This window comes from Myxocyprinus asiaticus, chromosome 35 (genome assembly GCF_019703515.2).
Source record: "Myxocyprinus asiaticus isolate MX2 ecotype Aquarium Trade chromosome 35, UBuf_Myxa_2, whole genome shotgun sequence".
Lineage (NCBI taxonomy): Eukaryota > Metazoa > Chordata > Actinopteri > Cypriniformes > Catostomidae > Myxocyprinus > Myxocyprinus asiaticus.
The window spans coordinates 17,064,188-17,083,589 of NC_059378.1; the positions used below are offsets into that span (position 1 = coordinate 17,064,188).

At 36.3% G+C, this 19,402-nt stretch overlaps 1 protein-coding gene across 3 annotated transcripts in view; it reads right to left on the reverse strand.

The window, feature by feature from the left end:
* Positions 1-889: 889 nt before the first annotated feature.
* The window catches only part of ect2 (epithelial cell transforming 2), a 49,455-nt gene continuing 30,942 nt past the window's right edge, over positions 890-19,402 (reverse strand). For 2 of the 3 annotated variants that reach the window (XM_051673417.1, XM_051673416.1), the window contains 7 exons: positions 18,091-18,210; positions 15,292-15,430; positions 14,554-14,708; positions 10,765-10,872; positions 7,286-7,426; positions 2,938-3,248; positions 890-1,796 (listed from right to left, as the gene is read on the reverse strand). In XM_051673417.1, the coding sequence (XP_051529377.1) occupies positions 2,949-3,248; positions 7,286-7,426; positions 10,765-10,872; positions 14,554-14,708; positions 15,292-15,430; positions 18,091-18,210 (963 nt within the window). In that variant the 3' untranslated portion in view covers positions 890-1,796; positions 2,938-2,948. The remainder of the gene's footprint in view (positions 1,797-2,937; positions 3,249-7,285; positions 7,427-10,764; positions 10,873-14,553; positions 14,709-15,291; positions 15,431-18,090; positions 18,211-19,402) is intronic. The other variant, XM_051673418.1, reaches the window with a different exon arrangement.

Here is a 19,402-nt window from a genome sequence, read left to right on the forward strand (position 1 = left end):
AGTCCATTCCTTGTGAAGTTCACCCAAATTCTTGAATCAATTTTGCTTGACAATACTCATAAGGCTGTGGTTCTCTTGGTTGGTTGTGCATCTTTTTCTTCCACACATTTTCCTTCCACTCAACTTTCTGTTAACATGCTTGGATACAGCACTCTGTGAACAGCCAGCTTCTTTGGCAATGAATGTTTGTGGCTTACCCTCCTTGTGAAGGGTGTCAATGATTGTCTTCTGGACAACTGTCAGATCAGCAGTCTTCCCCATGATTGTGTAGCCTAGTGAACCAAACTGAGAGACCATTTTGAAGGCTCAGGAAACCTTTGCAGGTGTTTTGAGTTGATTAGCTGATTGACATGTCACCATATTCTAATTTGTTGAGATAGTGAATTGGTGGGTTTTTGTTAAATGTGAGCCAAAATCATCACAATTAAAAGAACCAAAGACTTAAACTACTTCAATCTGTGTGCATTGAATTTATTTAATACACGAGTTTCACAATTTGAGTTGAATTACTGAAATAAGTGAACTTTTCCACGACATTCTAATTTATTGAGATGCACCTGTATATATATATATATATATATATATATATATATAAATTTAACGTATGCAATTAAACTTTGTGAAAATACTGCATGTTATTGCACCCTTGCTAGTTTTTGATGCTCTTTTTTTGTGCCTTTTACTGCTGTCGGTGGTGCCTTTTTCTCGTGATATCCAGTCATTTCAATTTAGATTTCAATTTAGAAGTAGGAAAACAATTTCACTATACACAGAAAAGCACATAAGTGTTTTGGCCCATCAGTGTATACATATAAAAATACATATAAAAACAATTAAACTTGCTGCCAAGTTTCAAACAGACACACAAGAACACCATGAAGGCTTTATGCTTCTTTTATTGAAATAGAATAAATGAAGTCACCTTCAAAAGTAGTCAAACCAATATCATACATCAAGCTCAATCCAAACAAATCTGCAGTTCAAGTCAGACCTCAAATCAATACCTTTTACAGAAAAAAATAAAATAAAATGAACTTTACTTTACACATGAATAAATGTTTGTTGACATAAGTGCAGATACTACAAAGATACAACCAAAATAAGACAAACAATTATTAGTATGACACAATCCCAGAGAGGAAAAATACAATATTTACACATAAATAGAGAGAGCAGCATAGACAGAGAAGAGATACAGGATTTACATAAACTATATAAAGAGGTGATTCTTGAGAATAAATATGCAGAACTGCGTGCAACCACCCTCTTTTGCCTTTTACAATCAATTAAAATCACTTCTAAAAGTATGCAAAAATGTAAGGCCATGTCAGACCTTGGTGTGGCAGCTCTCTGCACTTTTTCACTAAATGCAAAGTACAGATGTCTATAGCTTTATAAAAGCTGGAAACTAGATTAGCTTAGATTTGGGCCTACCTCATAAAACTTTAAGAAATACTTCCAGTGGTTAATAATTGAGTGACAAAAAGTCTACCCCTCTAATCATAATAGAAAATGTCAGTTATTAATGTCTCTTTATCTGTTAATTAAATGTGCACAGACATTGACATCAACAAATCTTCCTTCATTTGGTAGGTTAAACAGAACCCTTCTGAATCTGTAAATTAAACCTGGTGGTGGAGGCGTGGGGCGGATTTTGTGGAAGTTAATTGCAATACTGTAGTGCAGGAAACAAGGCAGCAAAAAGTTCAGATCAGGTGAGTTGTGGATCGGCTGAAGGTATGGTACTTCCTCTCAAATGCAGATGACAGGTTGACCATGGACGGGGAATGAACTGCCTGCAAAAAACAAACAGGAAAGCAAATGTAATACAGCGATGAGAGGTTAATATTAGGGTTTTTAAAATGTAAGTCACATAGAAGCCTGAGATCAGCAGGATTTTGTGAGAGTTTATTCAAGAAAGATGGAGAAGCGAGGAGAGAAATCCATGTTAATGACATTGGCTTTACAAGCTCGCTTTGGTATACATACACACACAGCTGACCCTTGTTAAGTGTTCACCCTTCAGAACTGACAGTGTAACCCAAAGGAAACACCTACACATACTGTAGGATAATACTGTATTCTTCCCTCCAAAAAAAAGAGATGTGGGGGTGTAAGTTTAGAAAACCACAAACCCAATTGATTCTGCTTTACTCTTAAAGTGCCTACAGATATTACAACCACAAGGCCTCTTTCACAAAAACATATACACTCACACAGCATAATCCCATTACTTAGCATTGGCTTAACAATTAAGGTGGCCTTGCATTGCCATTGATGGCCTTTAGATCAATAAATGTGGCCAATGGCAGATGAAAAAAGTATTGATGAATTGCCTTCACTGGGCTAAACTAAACATTAAAACCCAGTGCAACACACAATCCAGTCTACATATGCTACCTTACAGGACAAAATTAAAGGTGGGATTGGAGATTAAATCACGTTTATCAGCTACTTTATGACTTCCATGGTCATAGATCATGCCAATAGATATCTCATAACAGTTACAGTAAAAAATTAAAGAGAATTATGATACTTGCATCCTTAACACGCCAGAGCTGTGATTCAGTCTATAAACGAGAAACCAAATCTTCCTTATATTGTGAATCATGGAACTATAAAAGCATCTAAAACCACATCTTTTTTTCCCCCATACAATGAAAGTGAATGGTGGCTGAGGGTAACATTCTGCCTAACATCTCCTTTTATGTTCCACAGAAGAAAAAATACCATACGGGACAGCATGTCTTTTATATCGGAACAACAATAGGGTTAATAATTGATGACAGTATTTTCATTTCTGGGTGAACTGTTCCTAAAGTGCTCGTCTAGAATAAATGAGTGCACCAAAGCCCAGCCGTGAAGTTGTGAGTTAGTGCACAATCCCTAGATGAGAGTTAGTAAGCCCCAATTAGTCAGAGAGGCAGAACTGCTCACATTCAAGAGTCCTAAAGGAGGGTCTCTTTCCGTGGGGAACCGGGGAACCTGCGCTGCGGCTCTGGGGCTGCCAGCAGCTCTCTGCACTGTGGGCCGGGCTTAGTTACGGCTTGGGGCGCTGGGAGAGAGAGGACGGATAGTCTGGACTGGGTCTTGGGAGGTGCTGGTTCACTACCCTTCTCTGGACTACATGCTGTGCGGACACACACCGGGACCCTGGTCCGCGGGGCGTGATCCAGTGAGTTTGACCGCTGGACCACAGCACTTTTAATAGAACCAGTCAGACTGAATGTAGAGGCAGAACGAGACATCTACAATCACACGGGAGTGCCAGAGAAAGAGAAATAGAGAGAGAGACATATTGTTAATCTCGTCAACAATTACCGATGAAAATGTTGGCTGACAAAGGGTTTTTTGATTTTGTCATAGATAGCGAAAGGCGAGACGTACCATGACAATAATTATCCCATTTTAATTCAAACATACCGTTTAAGAAACTATGACAGAAAAAAAGCAATGCAAGATTTTAATAATGCACTAACAAAGTTTTTAGAAGTAAAATCTAACAATATAAATCTAAATGCAATCATAGTATGTTGGGGATTTCCCTGCATAAGCTGAAGGAGCTGAAAACCGGTTAACTGATCTGCTATGCTTGCAGGTTTATTAGCTCAAACGCATTCTTAAAGGGATAGTTCACCCAAAAATGAAAATTCTTTCATCATTTACTCACCCTCATGCCATCCCAGAAGTGTCTCAGCACTGTAGGTCCATACAATGCAAGTGAATGGTGGCCAGAACTTTGAAGGTCCAAAAAGCACATAGAGGTAGCAGAAAAGTAACCATATGACTCAAGTGGTTAAATCCATATCTTCAGAAATGATATTATAGGTGTGGGTGAGAAACACATCAATATTTATATTTTTATTCAATTAATTCTCCTTCCCTGTCCAGTAGGTTGTGATATGCTCGAATAATTTGAATCGCCAAAAACAAAAGAATGTGAAAGTGAAATTTATAGCAACAAAAAGGACTTAAATATTGATCTGTTTCTCACCCACACCCATACCTATCATATCACTTCTGAAGACATGGATTTCACCATGAAGTAGTATGGATTACGTTTATGCTGCTTTCATGTGCTTTTGGACCTTCAAAGTTCTGCCCACCATTCACTTGCATTGTAATGACCTACATAGCTGAAATATTCTTCTAAAAATCTTTGTGTTCAGCAGAAGAAAGAAAGTCACACATCTGGGATAGCATGAGGGTGAGTAAATGATGAGAGAATTTTTGGGTGAATGATCCCTTTAATATTTCTTCAATTTCATGTCCCAGGGGTTGATTTTTATTAAAAACTTAAGAGATTTCAACTTCTCTCTCTGTTATATGAAGGTCACATTAAAACATAGTAGAAACGTTTTTTTTTTTTTGGTACTCTTTAAATGCGAAAATTACACAAAAGTGTAAGTGAATATCGTGCTTAAAATGAAAACAAGTAGTGTGTGAAGAAAACAAAGAAAAATCAAGATAAATATGCCTTGTGAGCAGAATTTTTTTTCCAGTCAAGCTGTATTTTGCCAAATTATGCAAAAAGTGTGAATATTATTATTACATTTAGTGTATTTAGGATTACTGTCTTGCCAAGACTAATTTCAAAGCTAACAAGGGATTCGCCACTTTATTAAAAAATAAAAGTAAAAATGTAATTTCCACCACACATTTCAATAAAAATAAAAACAATAGATAAAATATCAGATGTGGTGGGAATTTTTATGACTTTAACCTTGTGCGACTCGGCGCCAAGATGTGGACATTGTATTTTGGCTTTGCTATATGCAACGCATAATTTAAAATTTAAACTAACTGAATACTGTTCACAAGACTCTCTAGACTGTCATTTAAGGGTTAAATTCTGGCGCACCCAGTCACGTGACACAAAAGCATGGCATCGATTTCCATGAAGTGCTTTTATGGGCGCAGAGCTAACAAAAGTGTCTCTGGTAAGAAACCTCTAAGTTTTCCCATTGAAACCTGTTTGGGTGTAAAAAAGTAACATCCTGTTTCGTTTCATATGCTGCTTTAAAAAATTCATTTATTTTTCACGCGACAGCGTGCTGATAAACATGATGTCCACATACGTGGATTTTGGGAAATTATTACCACAAAAGTTGAAAAAACATGTTAGTTATTTTGAATAACTTTGGGTCATTTCGCTTCATTTTAATATAAATTTAGTTATATTTTATTTTATCACTGTATGACAATACGGTTCTACTCATTAACATTAGTAAATGCAATTCTATATTCACTGTGCATTAAAAAAAAAAGAAGCTTAATATGGAATTAGGATAAAAAATAAGGTGCATTTCGAACTGGTCTGATAACAGTGCAGACAGAAAGCACACTGGAGGTTAAGTCATTCACTAAATAGGGAGCAAGGGATCATTATATAGCTCTCTATAAAAGTTCAGTTTAAGGCTGCAGATGATGTTTGGACCACTCAACATGTTTGGCAGACATGGGACAATGGCAATCAGTACATATATTCAGAATTTATAATGTATACTTTTATTTTAACATGGTTGACAGTGATTGGATGATTACTTTGAATCAGAATTAATTATGCAAATTTCTGATGTAATGTCTGTAACATCTAAAAAACATGAATAACAAAAAAAAAAAAACAATTTGATGAAAAATAATCTGTCTTTCTATAGTTTGAGATTATATGTGGACATATTTTAGGAAAAATATTTGCTCTAGATTTTATTATTATTATTTTTTATTTTTTTTTAACAAATTTTTTTTTGCGCTTCTTTATTAGGTGCTACTAGTTACAAATCAAAAAGGGAAACGGAAAATGCACATAGAAGTCACGCTTTGAATGACAAATAAAATGTTACACTGTTAGACATTGTCAGTAGACAAATTAAATAAACTAGTGAGTGTGAAAAAAATGTTTTAATGAGACTTTTCTTTTTAGAAGTCAACTATGCTAAAAGTGCCCGAAGATGAAGAATCAAAGTTAAATAATTTGAATATAAACAAACTAAATATGAATACTACTTGCATCTGCACTGACAATGATGCAAATGCACTGCTGAAACTTGAACTCAGAATGTGAAACATGTGTTGTGAATATGCTGTGCATAAAACAATATCCAATATAGTCTAAAACAGGGTAAATTAACATCAAGCAAAAGCATGAAGAATTTTCAGCCCAGTAAAAGTAGCCAATTCTTCAGTATACACATTATATGCTATTCTTTCAGGAGCTCAGGCTTTCACCTGTATTTTAGGTTGGTTTATTTTATGTTAATAATCTTTTTTACATTTGATTTATGTGTAAATTGATTAATGTTTAGACATTAATAATAATAATATTGTATAATATTTAAATAATTAAGTTTGGCAGGAGTTGTCATTTTGCATATCGTCAACTAAAATGTACCAAAATAAATATGACATGACAAAATATTTACTAAATTCAAAGAACATTTTAGTCAAAAACAAGAAACTGTAAAAATTTACAGAGAGAGAGAGAGAGAGAGAGAGAGAGAAAGAGAGAGCGCGCGAGCAAGAGCACATTAGCCTCATCTGGCTGTCCCTGCATCACACGGCAAAGTGCTCCAGCCTCACAATCCCTCACTATAAAATTGAAAAAGGAAGTGAAAAATTTGAGTGTGATCTGGTTACGGACACAGGGATTTCTCAAATATTTAGCAGTGCATGAATCACCTTAATGAAAAAGTTCAAATGGAGCAAAGAGAGAGAGACACCCCTGATGCTGAAGGAAAGAAAAGCAGAATGAGTGAATGACCAACCAAGCTGTTACTGCATGTTAAATGCTTCCAAACATGCCATTGCCTTTAACGCAATCTGTAAAAAGCTTACCTACAGGAACAAATTAGCAACATGACTGTGACTTAATGAAACAAAAGCATTTTTTATGCAGAAACCACTCTCACAAATGACACATTTTCATCCTTCACTTAAAATTTGTTCGGCATCCAAACGTAAAAAAAAAAAAAAAAAAAAAAGAAAAGGTGCCTCTAAATAAAAGAATGTTATTCTGGATTCAAGGCCTATTTACATTAACAGCAAATTCACCTCAAAACACGGTTTTGAATCAGAATAATGCATTCCTAAGGAACTATTTACCAAAATGTGTCCCTCAACAGAATGAAGTTAAAAGCAGATCGTTATTGACATTAACTGTTTTCAGTCAGTGAGCCTCTGTGCCGAGGTTAAAACTTTAGATCTGGATATTATGTAGCAGAAAGGTAAGAAGTGAATGATAACAAGAGAGAACATAGGAGAGAGACAAAGTGTGTGCCTGACTCACAGCGAGTGTGGAACTGCTTGTCATTCGCCCCATGCGATCAAGGTCTAGGCCAGGACTCTTCTCATCTGGAGTACCATTGGCCAAAAATGCCCTCTGAAGCACACGCTTAGGGGTCTTAGTGAAGGAGAAAGCTCTGGTGACCTAAAAAGCAAACACACGGAGTATCAGTATTCTTATAGCTTATTGATGCAACACAAAATGAAGTTCTTATTATATAAAACTAAGCCGCTGGTTTGAGAGCTGTTAAGACACGACTTATAACCATAAGGAAGTGGGTGTCAGTTCATGATGTCATTCTCAAGAGTGTCAGCAGGGCTCCTGCATTCTTTTGTTATCCGAACATTAAAGCAATAAATAGTTCACCCAAAAATAAAAATTCTGACTTTATTTACTCTAGTAACTCAAGTTCCAGTATTGAGTGGAATACTGATGAGTAGGGCTGTGAAGCTCAAACATTACAAAAAAGCAACTTTAAAAGTATTATTAAAAACAGTGGTCCATTCGATTTGTGCACATTATTCCAAGATTTCTGAAGCCATACGATGGTGATTGTGTGGAAACAGACTGAACTCTAAAGCCCCGTTCACACTGTCAACGATTTTGTCGCTGGATGCAACAGGAGACCATTCATTTTCAGTGAGAACTGGCGACTTCCAGCGTCAGCGACTAGTGTCAGGGACACGATAGGATGTGGGCGTGTCAAGAGCCGCAATAAAAGTTGCGCAAATGCTGAGCGATATCACGCAGCGACTACCAGTAAGAGTGAAGACAGTGGTGATCACGTCATCTGTCTCCTGTGAGATAATGGAGTTGTTGTCGTCCATTTCACAGTTCTAGATCATTTGTCTGTAACCACATTCATGTATATAATAAAACAAAAGCTGCATTTACATGGACCCTGGTAATCCGTTTGTGATTGGACTAGAAGCTCAATCCGAATAAAAAAGTAATGTAACCATGTCAATCGGATTAAATTGGCAACATCTGATTTAAAATTTCATTTGGATTGTAAGGGGTGGTGTAAACCTTTTTTAATCCATTTGAAAAGAGAATTTTTTTGATCAGATTGCTTTGTGAAACTGGGACGATCTGCTCATGTTCAGTACCGACGCAGTAATGGCGTCATGGCGTATCATGCACAACGACACTTTCATCACAGTGGGCATATTTGTGACCATTATCGTAAAGAAGCAACAGAAGTGAATGGAGAAACACCTGTGAAATGACGTCAATAAAAGCATCCTAAAGTTGCTTTTGATCCATGCCAAGTGCCAGGAAAAGTGTGTACATGTCTGAAGTCTGCAGAAACGTTTCCAGATTCGACTTTCACGGACATTTAAATATATTTTATTCATGATTCATCGCTGTACGTCGGCCAGTCTGACGTGTGATCGGAGTGCACACACCCCCAGCGGTATATCACCATAAACATCTCTCATTCAGGAGTCACAAATGTTTGTGTTGTTATCTGGTCTGATTCGGTCACTATATATTACTAAACGTCTGTGATGATCCCACCTATATGAAAGTAAGATCAGCTTTTAGCTCATAAAGAGAACACAGAAAGCAACAGAGGCAAACATACCAATGCAAATTAATAATAATTACTATTGTGTTTTATGTTGTCATGCGTATGTTGTCTCTTGTAGTTCATTTAAAAATATCCTGCATTTTCCGTATCAACTTGCTGTACAAATATGACTATTTTTACATTGTAATCTTGTGGCGTGAATAAATTCTGTGCTTCAAAATCTTATGTGTGTTTAATGACTAACGTTAGTATACTGTATAGCCTACAATGAAATATATACTGTATAGTGATGTTATAGTGCTTTTTATACAATGTGTTACAAATTACAATCATCACACATCTTATAATACCACGGCCATGTAAGTGTTTAATCGCTGCTCTCCCCCATCATCAATGGTTGACTTAGTGATTTTGGCTATGGCATATTTGACCATTTTTAAATGTAATATTTTTTGTTATTTATGATGTATTGATTAATAAAACTACAAGCCGTCACGTATAACATCATATCCTCATTTGTAGAGAAGTCTGAAATAACTGTGTGCTCAAAGTCAAGTGTGAACACCCCTTCAAACGTCGAGGGAATGCTGTATAATCGTGCAGTGTACACGTCACAATAGCAGTTCCGATCTGATGCTTGATACATTTAAACTCTCACATCAATCCGATCACTTTATGTAGCGTTAATGTAAACAGTACGTTCGGAATCATCAATTGAAATCATTTCACTCCGATTAAAACAAAAAGTGTCCATGTAAACGCAGCTACTGATACGTGGAAATCAGTGTCAGAAATTGACGGCATTCTGAGTGAGTTTGATTGATTCGCTGAATTATCGTTCATTGATATGATTAAGCATTGCTGCAGTGCAGTTTATAACACTTTCCCCTCCAGAATGCTCATTTGTTAGCGGGATGATGTACATTGGATGATGTACCAGTATTATGAGTGAGTTTGATGTATACATTAATAAATTGTTCATCTTGTTCATAATACTGTATGATGCATTGAGCACAGCTGCAGTTTATATTAAAACACTCTCCCCTGCAGGTGGTTTATTTTTAGAGGCAAAACAAATTATTCCTAGTCAAATAAGAATGATATCTTAGTTTTACCGGCAATAAATCTCACCTGTCATAAGAATTTCTAAAGCTATGGCCAGTTGTGCAGCCGACCAATAACGTTAGAGCAACAGCAGTAGGAACGCCAACTAGTGACACAGAGTACAGAGACTAGCGAAATCTAGTGACAAAATCGCTAACAGTGTGAACAGGGCTTAAGTCGTTATTTACTGAAAATCTTCCTCACCAGTGAGCCGCTAACCAATTGGAATGGATCATTGAGTATTGAACCTGAGAACCGAATCAGTTCTGTTAATTGGATCAATCGATTAAGTGATATGATTCAACTCAAGAGTGATTGCCAAAAGGACATCGCTACTTCTCTCATTAACTCGCCAAGCAGAGCTAGTGCTGATATCAAGATTGTCAGTGAATAATGACTTAAATAATCACTTATTGCTCTGTTCCTCAAACAAAGATACTGCGCACAAGTCGTATAGTATTGTTCACTTGTATCTTTGTATGAGGAACAGAGCAATAAGTGATTATTAATATTATATATATATATATATATATATATATATATATATATATATATATATATTTGTTTTTGTCATTTTGAAGCTTGATCGCCCCAGCTCTCATTCACATTCATAATATGGAAAACAAAATAGGATAGGATGTTCTCTAAGAATTCAGCTTAAGTGTTCCACTGAAGAAACAAACAAATATGGGTTTGAACTGGCATGAGGGAGTGTAAATAATGACAGAACTTTCATTTTTTGGTGAATTAATCCTTTAACGGGGAACAGTGAGACCTAAAAGTGGCTAAAGTGAATTTGCAGTGAGCAGTGTCTGATTTAGTATTTTCAGGTTTCTTCTCCTACCTTCTTTGATGTTTTTTTGATGGCCCTTGATGCTCGGCTGAGCGTGCTGTCCATGTCCTTTGTGCTCACTTGGACGGAGTCAGGATCAGTGCTCTGAATAAGATCTTCCTGTTTAAGACACGGAAAATTAAATAAATGTACAGCAATTCTGCTGGCCTGTCAAAATACAAAGAGAAGCCTTCCACACAGCTGGGGCTTCTTGACACACAGAGGAGCAGAGACTAAATGTGGGCTGCATTTTCCATCGGTGATGTGTGGATATGTTGCCACCCTATGGATGGTCTGAGCACTGCAGACCAGCCTAAAATGCATTTAGCCGCAGGGTTTTGCCTGGCTTGTTTAATTACAAAGGGAAATACATACATCTGTCTGCCCGTGTCAATTACATGTGCCGTTTGGGCAGGGCTGGGCTCGTCTGCAAGATGGACCTGCGGTTCTGCGGCGTGAAGATAAAGACGGGTGCGTCTGAAGTTTAAAGTTCAAATACAATTCCTCTACCAATTACATTAATCTGCCTTCCAGTTTAACCACACGGGACCATCTAATAGGATTAGCCAACACCAAAAGGCCCACACAAACGTCCTAATTTATAGCCACAATAAAAAGAAAGCAGAGCTAATAAAATAAATGAGTTCTGTTCCAGACCTGAGGGGGGTGATCTGAGGAGGAAGTGGCTATGTTTCTCTCAGGGTTCCCACTTTTTTCAAGGCTCAGTTTTCCAGGATATTTTATGTGCCCAATGTGTATAGTATGTGTATAGTATTTAATAGTCTTGTGGTTATTGGATGTTATTCTTTCTGTATCATTTTTATTATAAAAATGGTGTCTAAACCAATTAAAAACTTTATTCAAATGAAAATATAATAATATTAATTAACTTTTTTTTAACATGACATTGCATTATTTTTATCAAATGAAACCCTTTTATACAAAATCCTTAAAGCACAATCCAAAACATCACTTGAGACATTTTTGTCAAATGAATTGCTGCATGACAGAACATCACATATGTAAGATATTTCTTTAATACATTATTATTAATACTGTTAATTACAGTAAACATTACATTACTATACAAGAGTTACACTGTATATATTTATGCTTTTTCCCCATTTTACACATCTATTGAAATCAAGCTTTTATTTTGCCGTTTCCGTGCATTTTTGAAGGTAGCTTCTCACCTCCAGATAAGCAGTTTGCTACAGTAAATTGTCCAATATGATTATTAAACCCAACAAAAACGTGACTTCATTAAATAAATATAGTCTGTATGTACTGCATGCTTCAGAGCGCTCTACTCTCTGTCATCTACCACACACACACACACACACACACACACACACACACACAGAGTGGTTGATGATGATGGTTAGGGCTGCACAATTTAACCGCAATAACGGTTTCTGCCTCTCACGGTTAATAAAGGTAACAGATGTGCTCGGAATTCAGTTTGTGTGGCTTGCTAACGTGTGCTAACAATGTAATATTTAAATCGCTAAAGATTTACTTCAATTGCACATAAGTTTGGCTATTGCAAGTTTCCAAATAAATATAAAGTAAATCCTTTACACCGGGATTTTGTGGGCCGAGGAGAAGATGGGAGCTTTTTCACCAATTTTTGGAAGGAACACAAAGCTGTTGTCAATTCAAACTAAAAACCAAAACAAGCTGTCTTCCTTCCAAAATAAAGATTTGAGGCCGTATAGCAATGCTGCGTGCTAAATTATTACAGAAATATATTACTACTGTAAACTGCAATAAACTAATAATACATTTAAAATATCTTTAAAGAAGACTCAAGTGTGAACACCCTACAGAACCCTTCCTAACTCTTTCTATTGGCAGTTAAGCATGGGCAAAACATGACTTCATTTTGATCAAAAGGAATCACCTTAATTAAATTTTATCCTCGTGCGACCCCACATAAACAGGCCGGGACGATGTATTTTGGCTTCGCTATGCACAACGCATAATTTAAATTCATTTAAACTGACTGATCTCAGTTCAGGAAACTCTGTGCTGTCAGTAAAGGGTTAAACTTACGACGCCATGTGACAAAACAACATGGTGCCGACCACAGCGGAGTTTGTCTTTAGGAGAAATGGCAACAAAACCACATCTGGTGGGAAACCTAATTAAGTTTTTACATTGAAACCTATTTAAGACAAAATATTACAGTCCCTAGTTTCATCCAATATGCAAAAAATATTTTAAAAATATTGTAAAATTTGAGCGATTTACAGTGACATGCCACGCTGCTAAACACTATGTACGTTAATGTGTACTTCAGTGCATTTTTTTTTCCTTTGAATCCTATATTTACTGTGCATTATCACGTTGAGAATCAATGGGTTCATCCAAAAGCTGAAAAATTATGCTTTTAGAGGCTTTACCTATGGAGTAAGGATGAAAATAAGGTGCATTTTGAACAGTGCAGACAGACAGTACACTGGATGTGAAGTCATTCACTAAATAGGGAGCTTCCTATAGCCCTTTATGCAGATAAATGCATTCAATCCAAACTTCCTATCAATCTGCAGATGATGTTTGGACCACTCAGCATGTTTTGCAGACATGGGACAATGGTAATCAATATTTGGATTCAGAATTTATAATGTATAATTAAATTTTAACATGGTTGGCAGTAATTGGATGATGCTGGCCATTACTTATATCAGAATTAATTATGCTAATTTCTGATGTAATGTCTGTAGAGTCTCAAAAACATGAATTACCAACACTCCTGTAAACATAATAAACAATTTGATAGAAAGAAAAATCAGACTTTCTATACCTTGATATTATTTAAAATTTCACAACTGCTGTCAACATATGTCGCTATCAATTTTTAGGAAAAGATTTTGACTGTCATTATTAACCATAATCATGCAGCCCTAATCATGATGCACGTTTTCAGTGTATGAGCGGCTGGCTTCACACAATATGAAGCATGCAACACATGCAGATTATATATATTTAATTAAATCACAGCCTTTTGCGGTTTAGTAAATCACACTAGGACATATCATGATTTTAATTTGATTAATTGTGCGTTCAAACATTCATTTTCATATTTATAGCTAATGCAATTTTTATGATGATTCATTGATTCTGTCCTTGTTTTTTTCACAGAGCTGAATTCATAGGGCCCCACATTTTATGACCGCAGTATAAGCAGACTCTAATCGTTGAATTATTGAAAATGAATTCACATCCCGAGGTTTAAAGGCTGCATCACCACGATACCACCCCGGTGTGTGAAATCATTTTAAAAAAAATCTGCAGTCCGACCGTCTTCACTGTTTAAAGTTTACAACGCAAATATTTTTGTGTTTAACAATAAAACACTGTTGGAACTAAAACATTCTATTTTGCAGCACTATATCAATACTTAAACTATTTTGATGGAGCGAAGCATGACAGCAGATGAGCAGAGAATGTAGTTGACAGGGGTTCGTTCAAGACAGTCAACCGTTGATGTTGTTTCACAATGTGCAGCTGCTGGCAGAAACAAAACGCTAAGAAATTATTTGACACACAACCTGAGCCCTGATTGTTACCATGTTTTTGTACATGTAACAAAAACCTTGTCAGTGACAATAATTATACTAAAATATTTTCAAAGACAAATTTTTTCTCCCAGGACATTTAAGTATTCTTATTATTTTCCATGACTGGAAAACTGCATTGCAAAATTCCAGGTTTTCCAGGATGCGTGGAAACCTTGTTCTCTCAGTGTGTAAGTGTGTGTGTGTGTATATATATATATATATATATGCGCGCACTCACCGCATCGGCTCTGCAGATTGTGTTGGCAACTTGACGACAGAGGGTCTTGAGCCAAGCAGATTTAAGGGTGTCTTCGGCAGTCAGCTGAAAGCTGAATAACAGGTTTTCCTGTTCCGTAGGAGGACGTACAACCAGGGCGAAGGCATTCTGACACTCTAGGAGAGAGATAAACAAATACCCACACACATTTGGACCCCACTGACTTATATAGTATGGACAAATACACCTCATACATCCTTCAAAATATCTTATGTTTCGCAGAAGACAGAAAGCCATGAGTTTGGGAATGCATAATGGCAAGTATATAATGACAGAATTTTCATTTTTGGGTGAATTACCGCTTTAATATACAGAGACAACTATCAGTAAACAATTTATAACTTGACGAATTGATCAACGGCATAATTTTGGGGAACAACTACATATTCCAGTAAGAGAAGCAGCTCTTTTATAGGTACAGATTAGAATATCAGTCAAATTCCTAGGCAGCAGGATCTGATCTTCATCTTTATAGTGCTATTTAACTTGAAAATACACCAGGGTTTTGAGGCATGACTGGATAGTGAAGGTACATTTTTATGCCCGACACAAAACCAGATTAATTCTCTCTCTCCAGGGTGTTTATTGTGAAATCACACATATACACACACACACACATACATACATATATATATATATATATATATAAAAATTGCACATGGTGGGATAAAGAACACCAAATGTTCCCTCTGATCTCACCCTCTGTGTCCTGAATGTCCAAAACTCTCCTGATCTGGGACAGAGGCATCAGAGCAATGTGTTTGAGCTGGGCCGGCGGCCGCGTCTGACCCAATGGACTTCGGAACGTGGTTATCACCTTGTGTCTCTTCCTGGCAATCTGAATACAAAAACAGAAAGAAAACACACAAATTAAACCTTAAAGTGGTCATATCATAATTTCTTTTCATTTAACATTTTATATAATATTAGATAATGTAAAGGTCCACTTATGCTTATGAAAGATCTTTTTGAGTTTTTCTTTTTTTTGGTGTGGCAAAAACAGTCCTATTTTAGTTATTCGTTACCACATTACAATTCCTCATCTGACCCTTTTAATGCTACTTTCTTCATAATGCAGGAATGTAAAGTGTTCTCTCCTGTACTAAAGCAGAACGGTGGGGAGTCCTTCGTGTGCTTTAGAAGAGCCGAAATGTATAACCCAGAGCTGGGGTGACAGATAAGCATACAGAAGACTTTCTAAATGAATAATTGATCACTCAGAGGCTTCCCTTTTCCCTGCACTCATTACTAGTCTAGACCAAGCAGTGAGCAAAAAAGACCATAACCATGTGCCGACACAAATGGACGGACCCCTCCATGGTGCTTAAATGTATCCCCTCTTTAATTGAGGAAACGGTCCGAAGAGCAGCGTCAACAAGCGATGACTGCACGTGCATACATTATTCATAAAATTGTTCTTCAACAGCACCGGATGTCCCTGAACTGAACGAGTGCCGTGATTTCGGCAGATCTCTTGTGAAAATAATGAGAAGCTGAGGTTAAACTGAGATGACAGCAATCTGGGTGTGTAAGGGAAGACCTAGAGGGAGGAAACACTTGTGGCCTGAAGAGATGTCTGGGTGAATTTAACTAAAACATGTCCAGGTCACATTTCACCCCAAGATTATATAAGAAATCATTTTTGCATAAAGAAAATGAGGCCACATTTTTAGGACCAATAAAGATTTTTGCTTTGTGACTAATTTAATTACAATTATATTTTATATTTTACTTTTAAGAGTTTTTTTTTAAGTTTTTTTTATGAAATCTCTGACTACTCTTTATCTCAGATTTAAAGGAACAGTTCACCCAAAAATGAATATTCTCTCATCATTTACTCACCTTCAGGCCATCCCAGATGTGTACGAGTTTCTTTTCTGCTGAACACAAACGAAGAATTTTAGAAGAATATCTCAGCTCTGTAGGTCCATACAATGCAAGTGAATGGTGGCCACTTTGAAAGTCTAAAAAGCACATAAAGGCAGCATAAAATCCATATGACTTCAGAAATGACATGATAGGTGTGGGTGAGAAACATAAATATTTAAGTCCTTTTTTTTTTTTTTTTTACTATAAATCTCCACTTTCACTTCAACATTCTTTTTTTTTTTTTTTTTCTTGCCGTTTTGCATTCTACGTGTATATCGCCACCTACTAGGCAGGGAGGAGAATTTATAGTTAGGACTTAGCAATAAATATTGCTCCGTTTCTTACCCACATCTATCATATTGCTTCTGAAGACATGGATTACGGTGGTTTAAACAAGTAGAGATTTATGGATTACTTTTATGCTGCGTTTATGTTCTTTTTGGAGCTTCAAAGCTTTAGAAAACCATTCACTTGCATTGTATGGACCTACAGAGCAGAGATAAAATAATCTGTGTTTGTATTCTGCAGAAGAAAGTCATACATATCTGGGATGGCATTACAGTGAGTAAATGATGGTGAACTATTTCTCTGATGTGATACAGTATTTTCTTTTATTGCATTACATAAAAAAAAATAAAAAAAAATGACTTGTAAATATGTCAACAACCATTTAAGGTAGTACACTAAACACTACCATGACGTGTAAATCCTTTTTTCATTACACATTATTTCACATTACATTAATGAAAACTACGTTAATGAGGAGAGGGAAATACACATTTAAGAATAATAGTAATCAAAACTATAAAATAACATACTGAAGTATGGGGATCCTGTGTCCTTTGACACTTTTTCAACAGCATTGAAGGACTTCCAAAAAAAAAAAAAAAAAACTACAAATAATATATAAAAACCTTTTGATCATAAAGATTATTGTGAATTGCTCAAAAGGAGTTTTGTATACTAATATAAATTGTTCCTAGATACAACATTTTACAAAATAATGTTATATAAATATATGTTTGCAATATATATATATATATATATATATATATATATATATATATATATAAAATACAAATATACTGTACAAAAAATTAAATATTTTTTGAAAGAAATTACTATGCAAGCACAATTTATATTTGTATACAAAACTCCTTTTGAGCATTTTACATTAAGCCTTATTTTCAAAAGGTTTTTATGTCATGACTCATTAGAAACAAACTCAGTCAAATGTGTTTACAATTTTAGCTGGTAGTGTAATTTATTATATCTTTCTTTTGATTTTGGAGCAAAACATAACCCTGACATGTTCTTGTCAGCTTTTCATGAGATTTACCCATGTACAAAAATCAAGCTTAGCTGAGAGTCAATATGTGACATTGCACTTTGATCAAATCAACTTATTTATTCAACTGCATCATGGGTGTTATAATAACATTAGGAGAAACATTGGCTCTTTATCTGAGAAAAGAAATCAAGATTAATAACTCTCATATAGTGGCATTCTTTTGGAATCTGAAAGAGCTTTTGCTTTATGAAACCTAAAAAGTGCCGTCTGTAATATTTCTATAAATGTTTTCTAAAGGGGTTGTCATGGTACGGTGATTTGTAAAGATTAAGCTTTACCTCTAAACAGTCGTTGAAGAGGAAGAGCGTGACGTGTTCCCCCTTGTCACAGGGTTTGTCTCCAAGAGCAATGGTTTCCACCCTGTGGACCAGACTCCGATGTGACGACAACAAATTGGCCTGCAAGGGCGCGCGCACACACACACACACACACACACACACACACACACACACACACACACACACACAGACATACAGACACACAGACATACAGACACACAGACACACAGACACACAGACACACAGATCAGTTTCCACCCTCACACACTCTTTACACAAGCCAAAGCAGAATGTTTAGTCTCGGCCATCATTTACAGTGGCAAGAAAAAGTATGTGAACCCTTTGGAATGACCTGCATTTATGTATAAATTTGTCTTAAAATCAAGGTTGTCTTTAAAATCTGGTTTCATTCAAGTTACAATAATGAACAAAGATAATGTGTCTTAACTAATAACACAAATTATTGTATTGCTCTTGTACATATTGAATAAATTATTCAAACATTCACAGTGTTGGCTGGTAAAAGTATGTGACCATTGGAACTGGTTAACATCTCTGTTCATGAGTCTGCAATACAGAAAACATTAAACAGGCATGGTGTTTATGGCAGGACACCGTAAAGGAAGCCGCTGCTTTCCAACAAAAACATTACTGCACGCCTGAAGTTTGCCAAAGATCACCTTGACACTCAACAACGCTAGTGGGAAAATGTTTTGTGGACTGATGAAATAAAGGTTGAATTTTTTGGGAAGAACACGCAGCACTACGTATGGTGTAAAAAGGGCACCGCATACCAACATGAAAACATCATCCCAACGGTGAAGGTGGAGGGAGCATCATGATTTGAGGCTGCTTTGGTGCTACAGGGCCTGGACCGCTTGCCATCAGAGGGAAAAATGAACTCGCAAGTTTATCAAGATATCCTACAGGATAATGTCAGGGTCGCTGTGCACCAGCAGAAGCTCAGTGGAAGTTGGGTGAAGCAGCAGGATAATGACCCTAAACATCGAAGTAAATCCACTACAGAATGGCTTCAAAAAAAGAAAATCCACCTTTTTGAGTGGCCCTGTCAGAGCACAGACCTTAACCCAAAAGAGATTCTGTGGAATTACCTCAAGAGAGCCGTTCACACCAGACATCCTAAGTATATGGCTGAACTGAAGCAGTTCTGTAAGGAAGAATAGTCCAAAATTCCTTCTGAACATTGTGCAGTAGTCTCCAATAACACTACGTGTCTTATATCCTAGCCTGGACTAATACCCTGACTGATATTCTCATAGATGTCCACAGAGTTCTGATTCTGGATCAAACT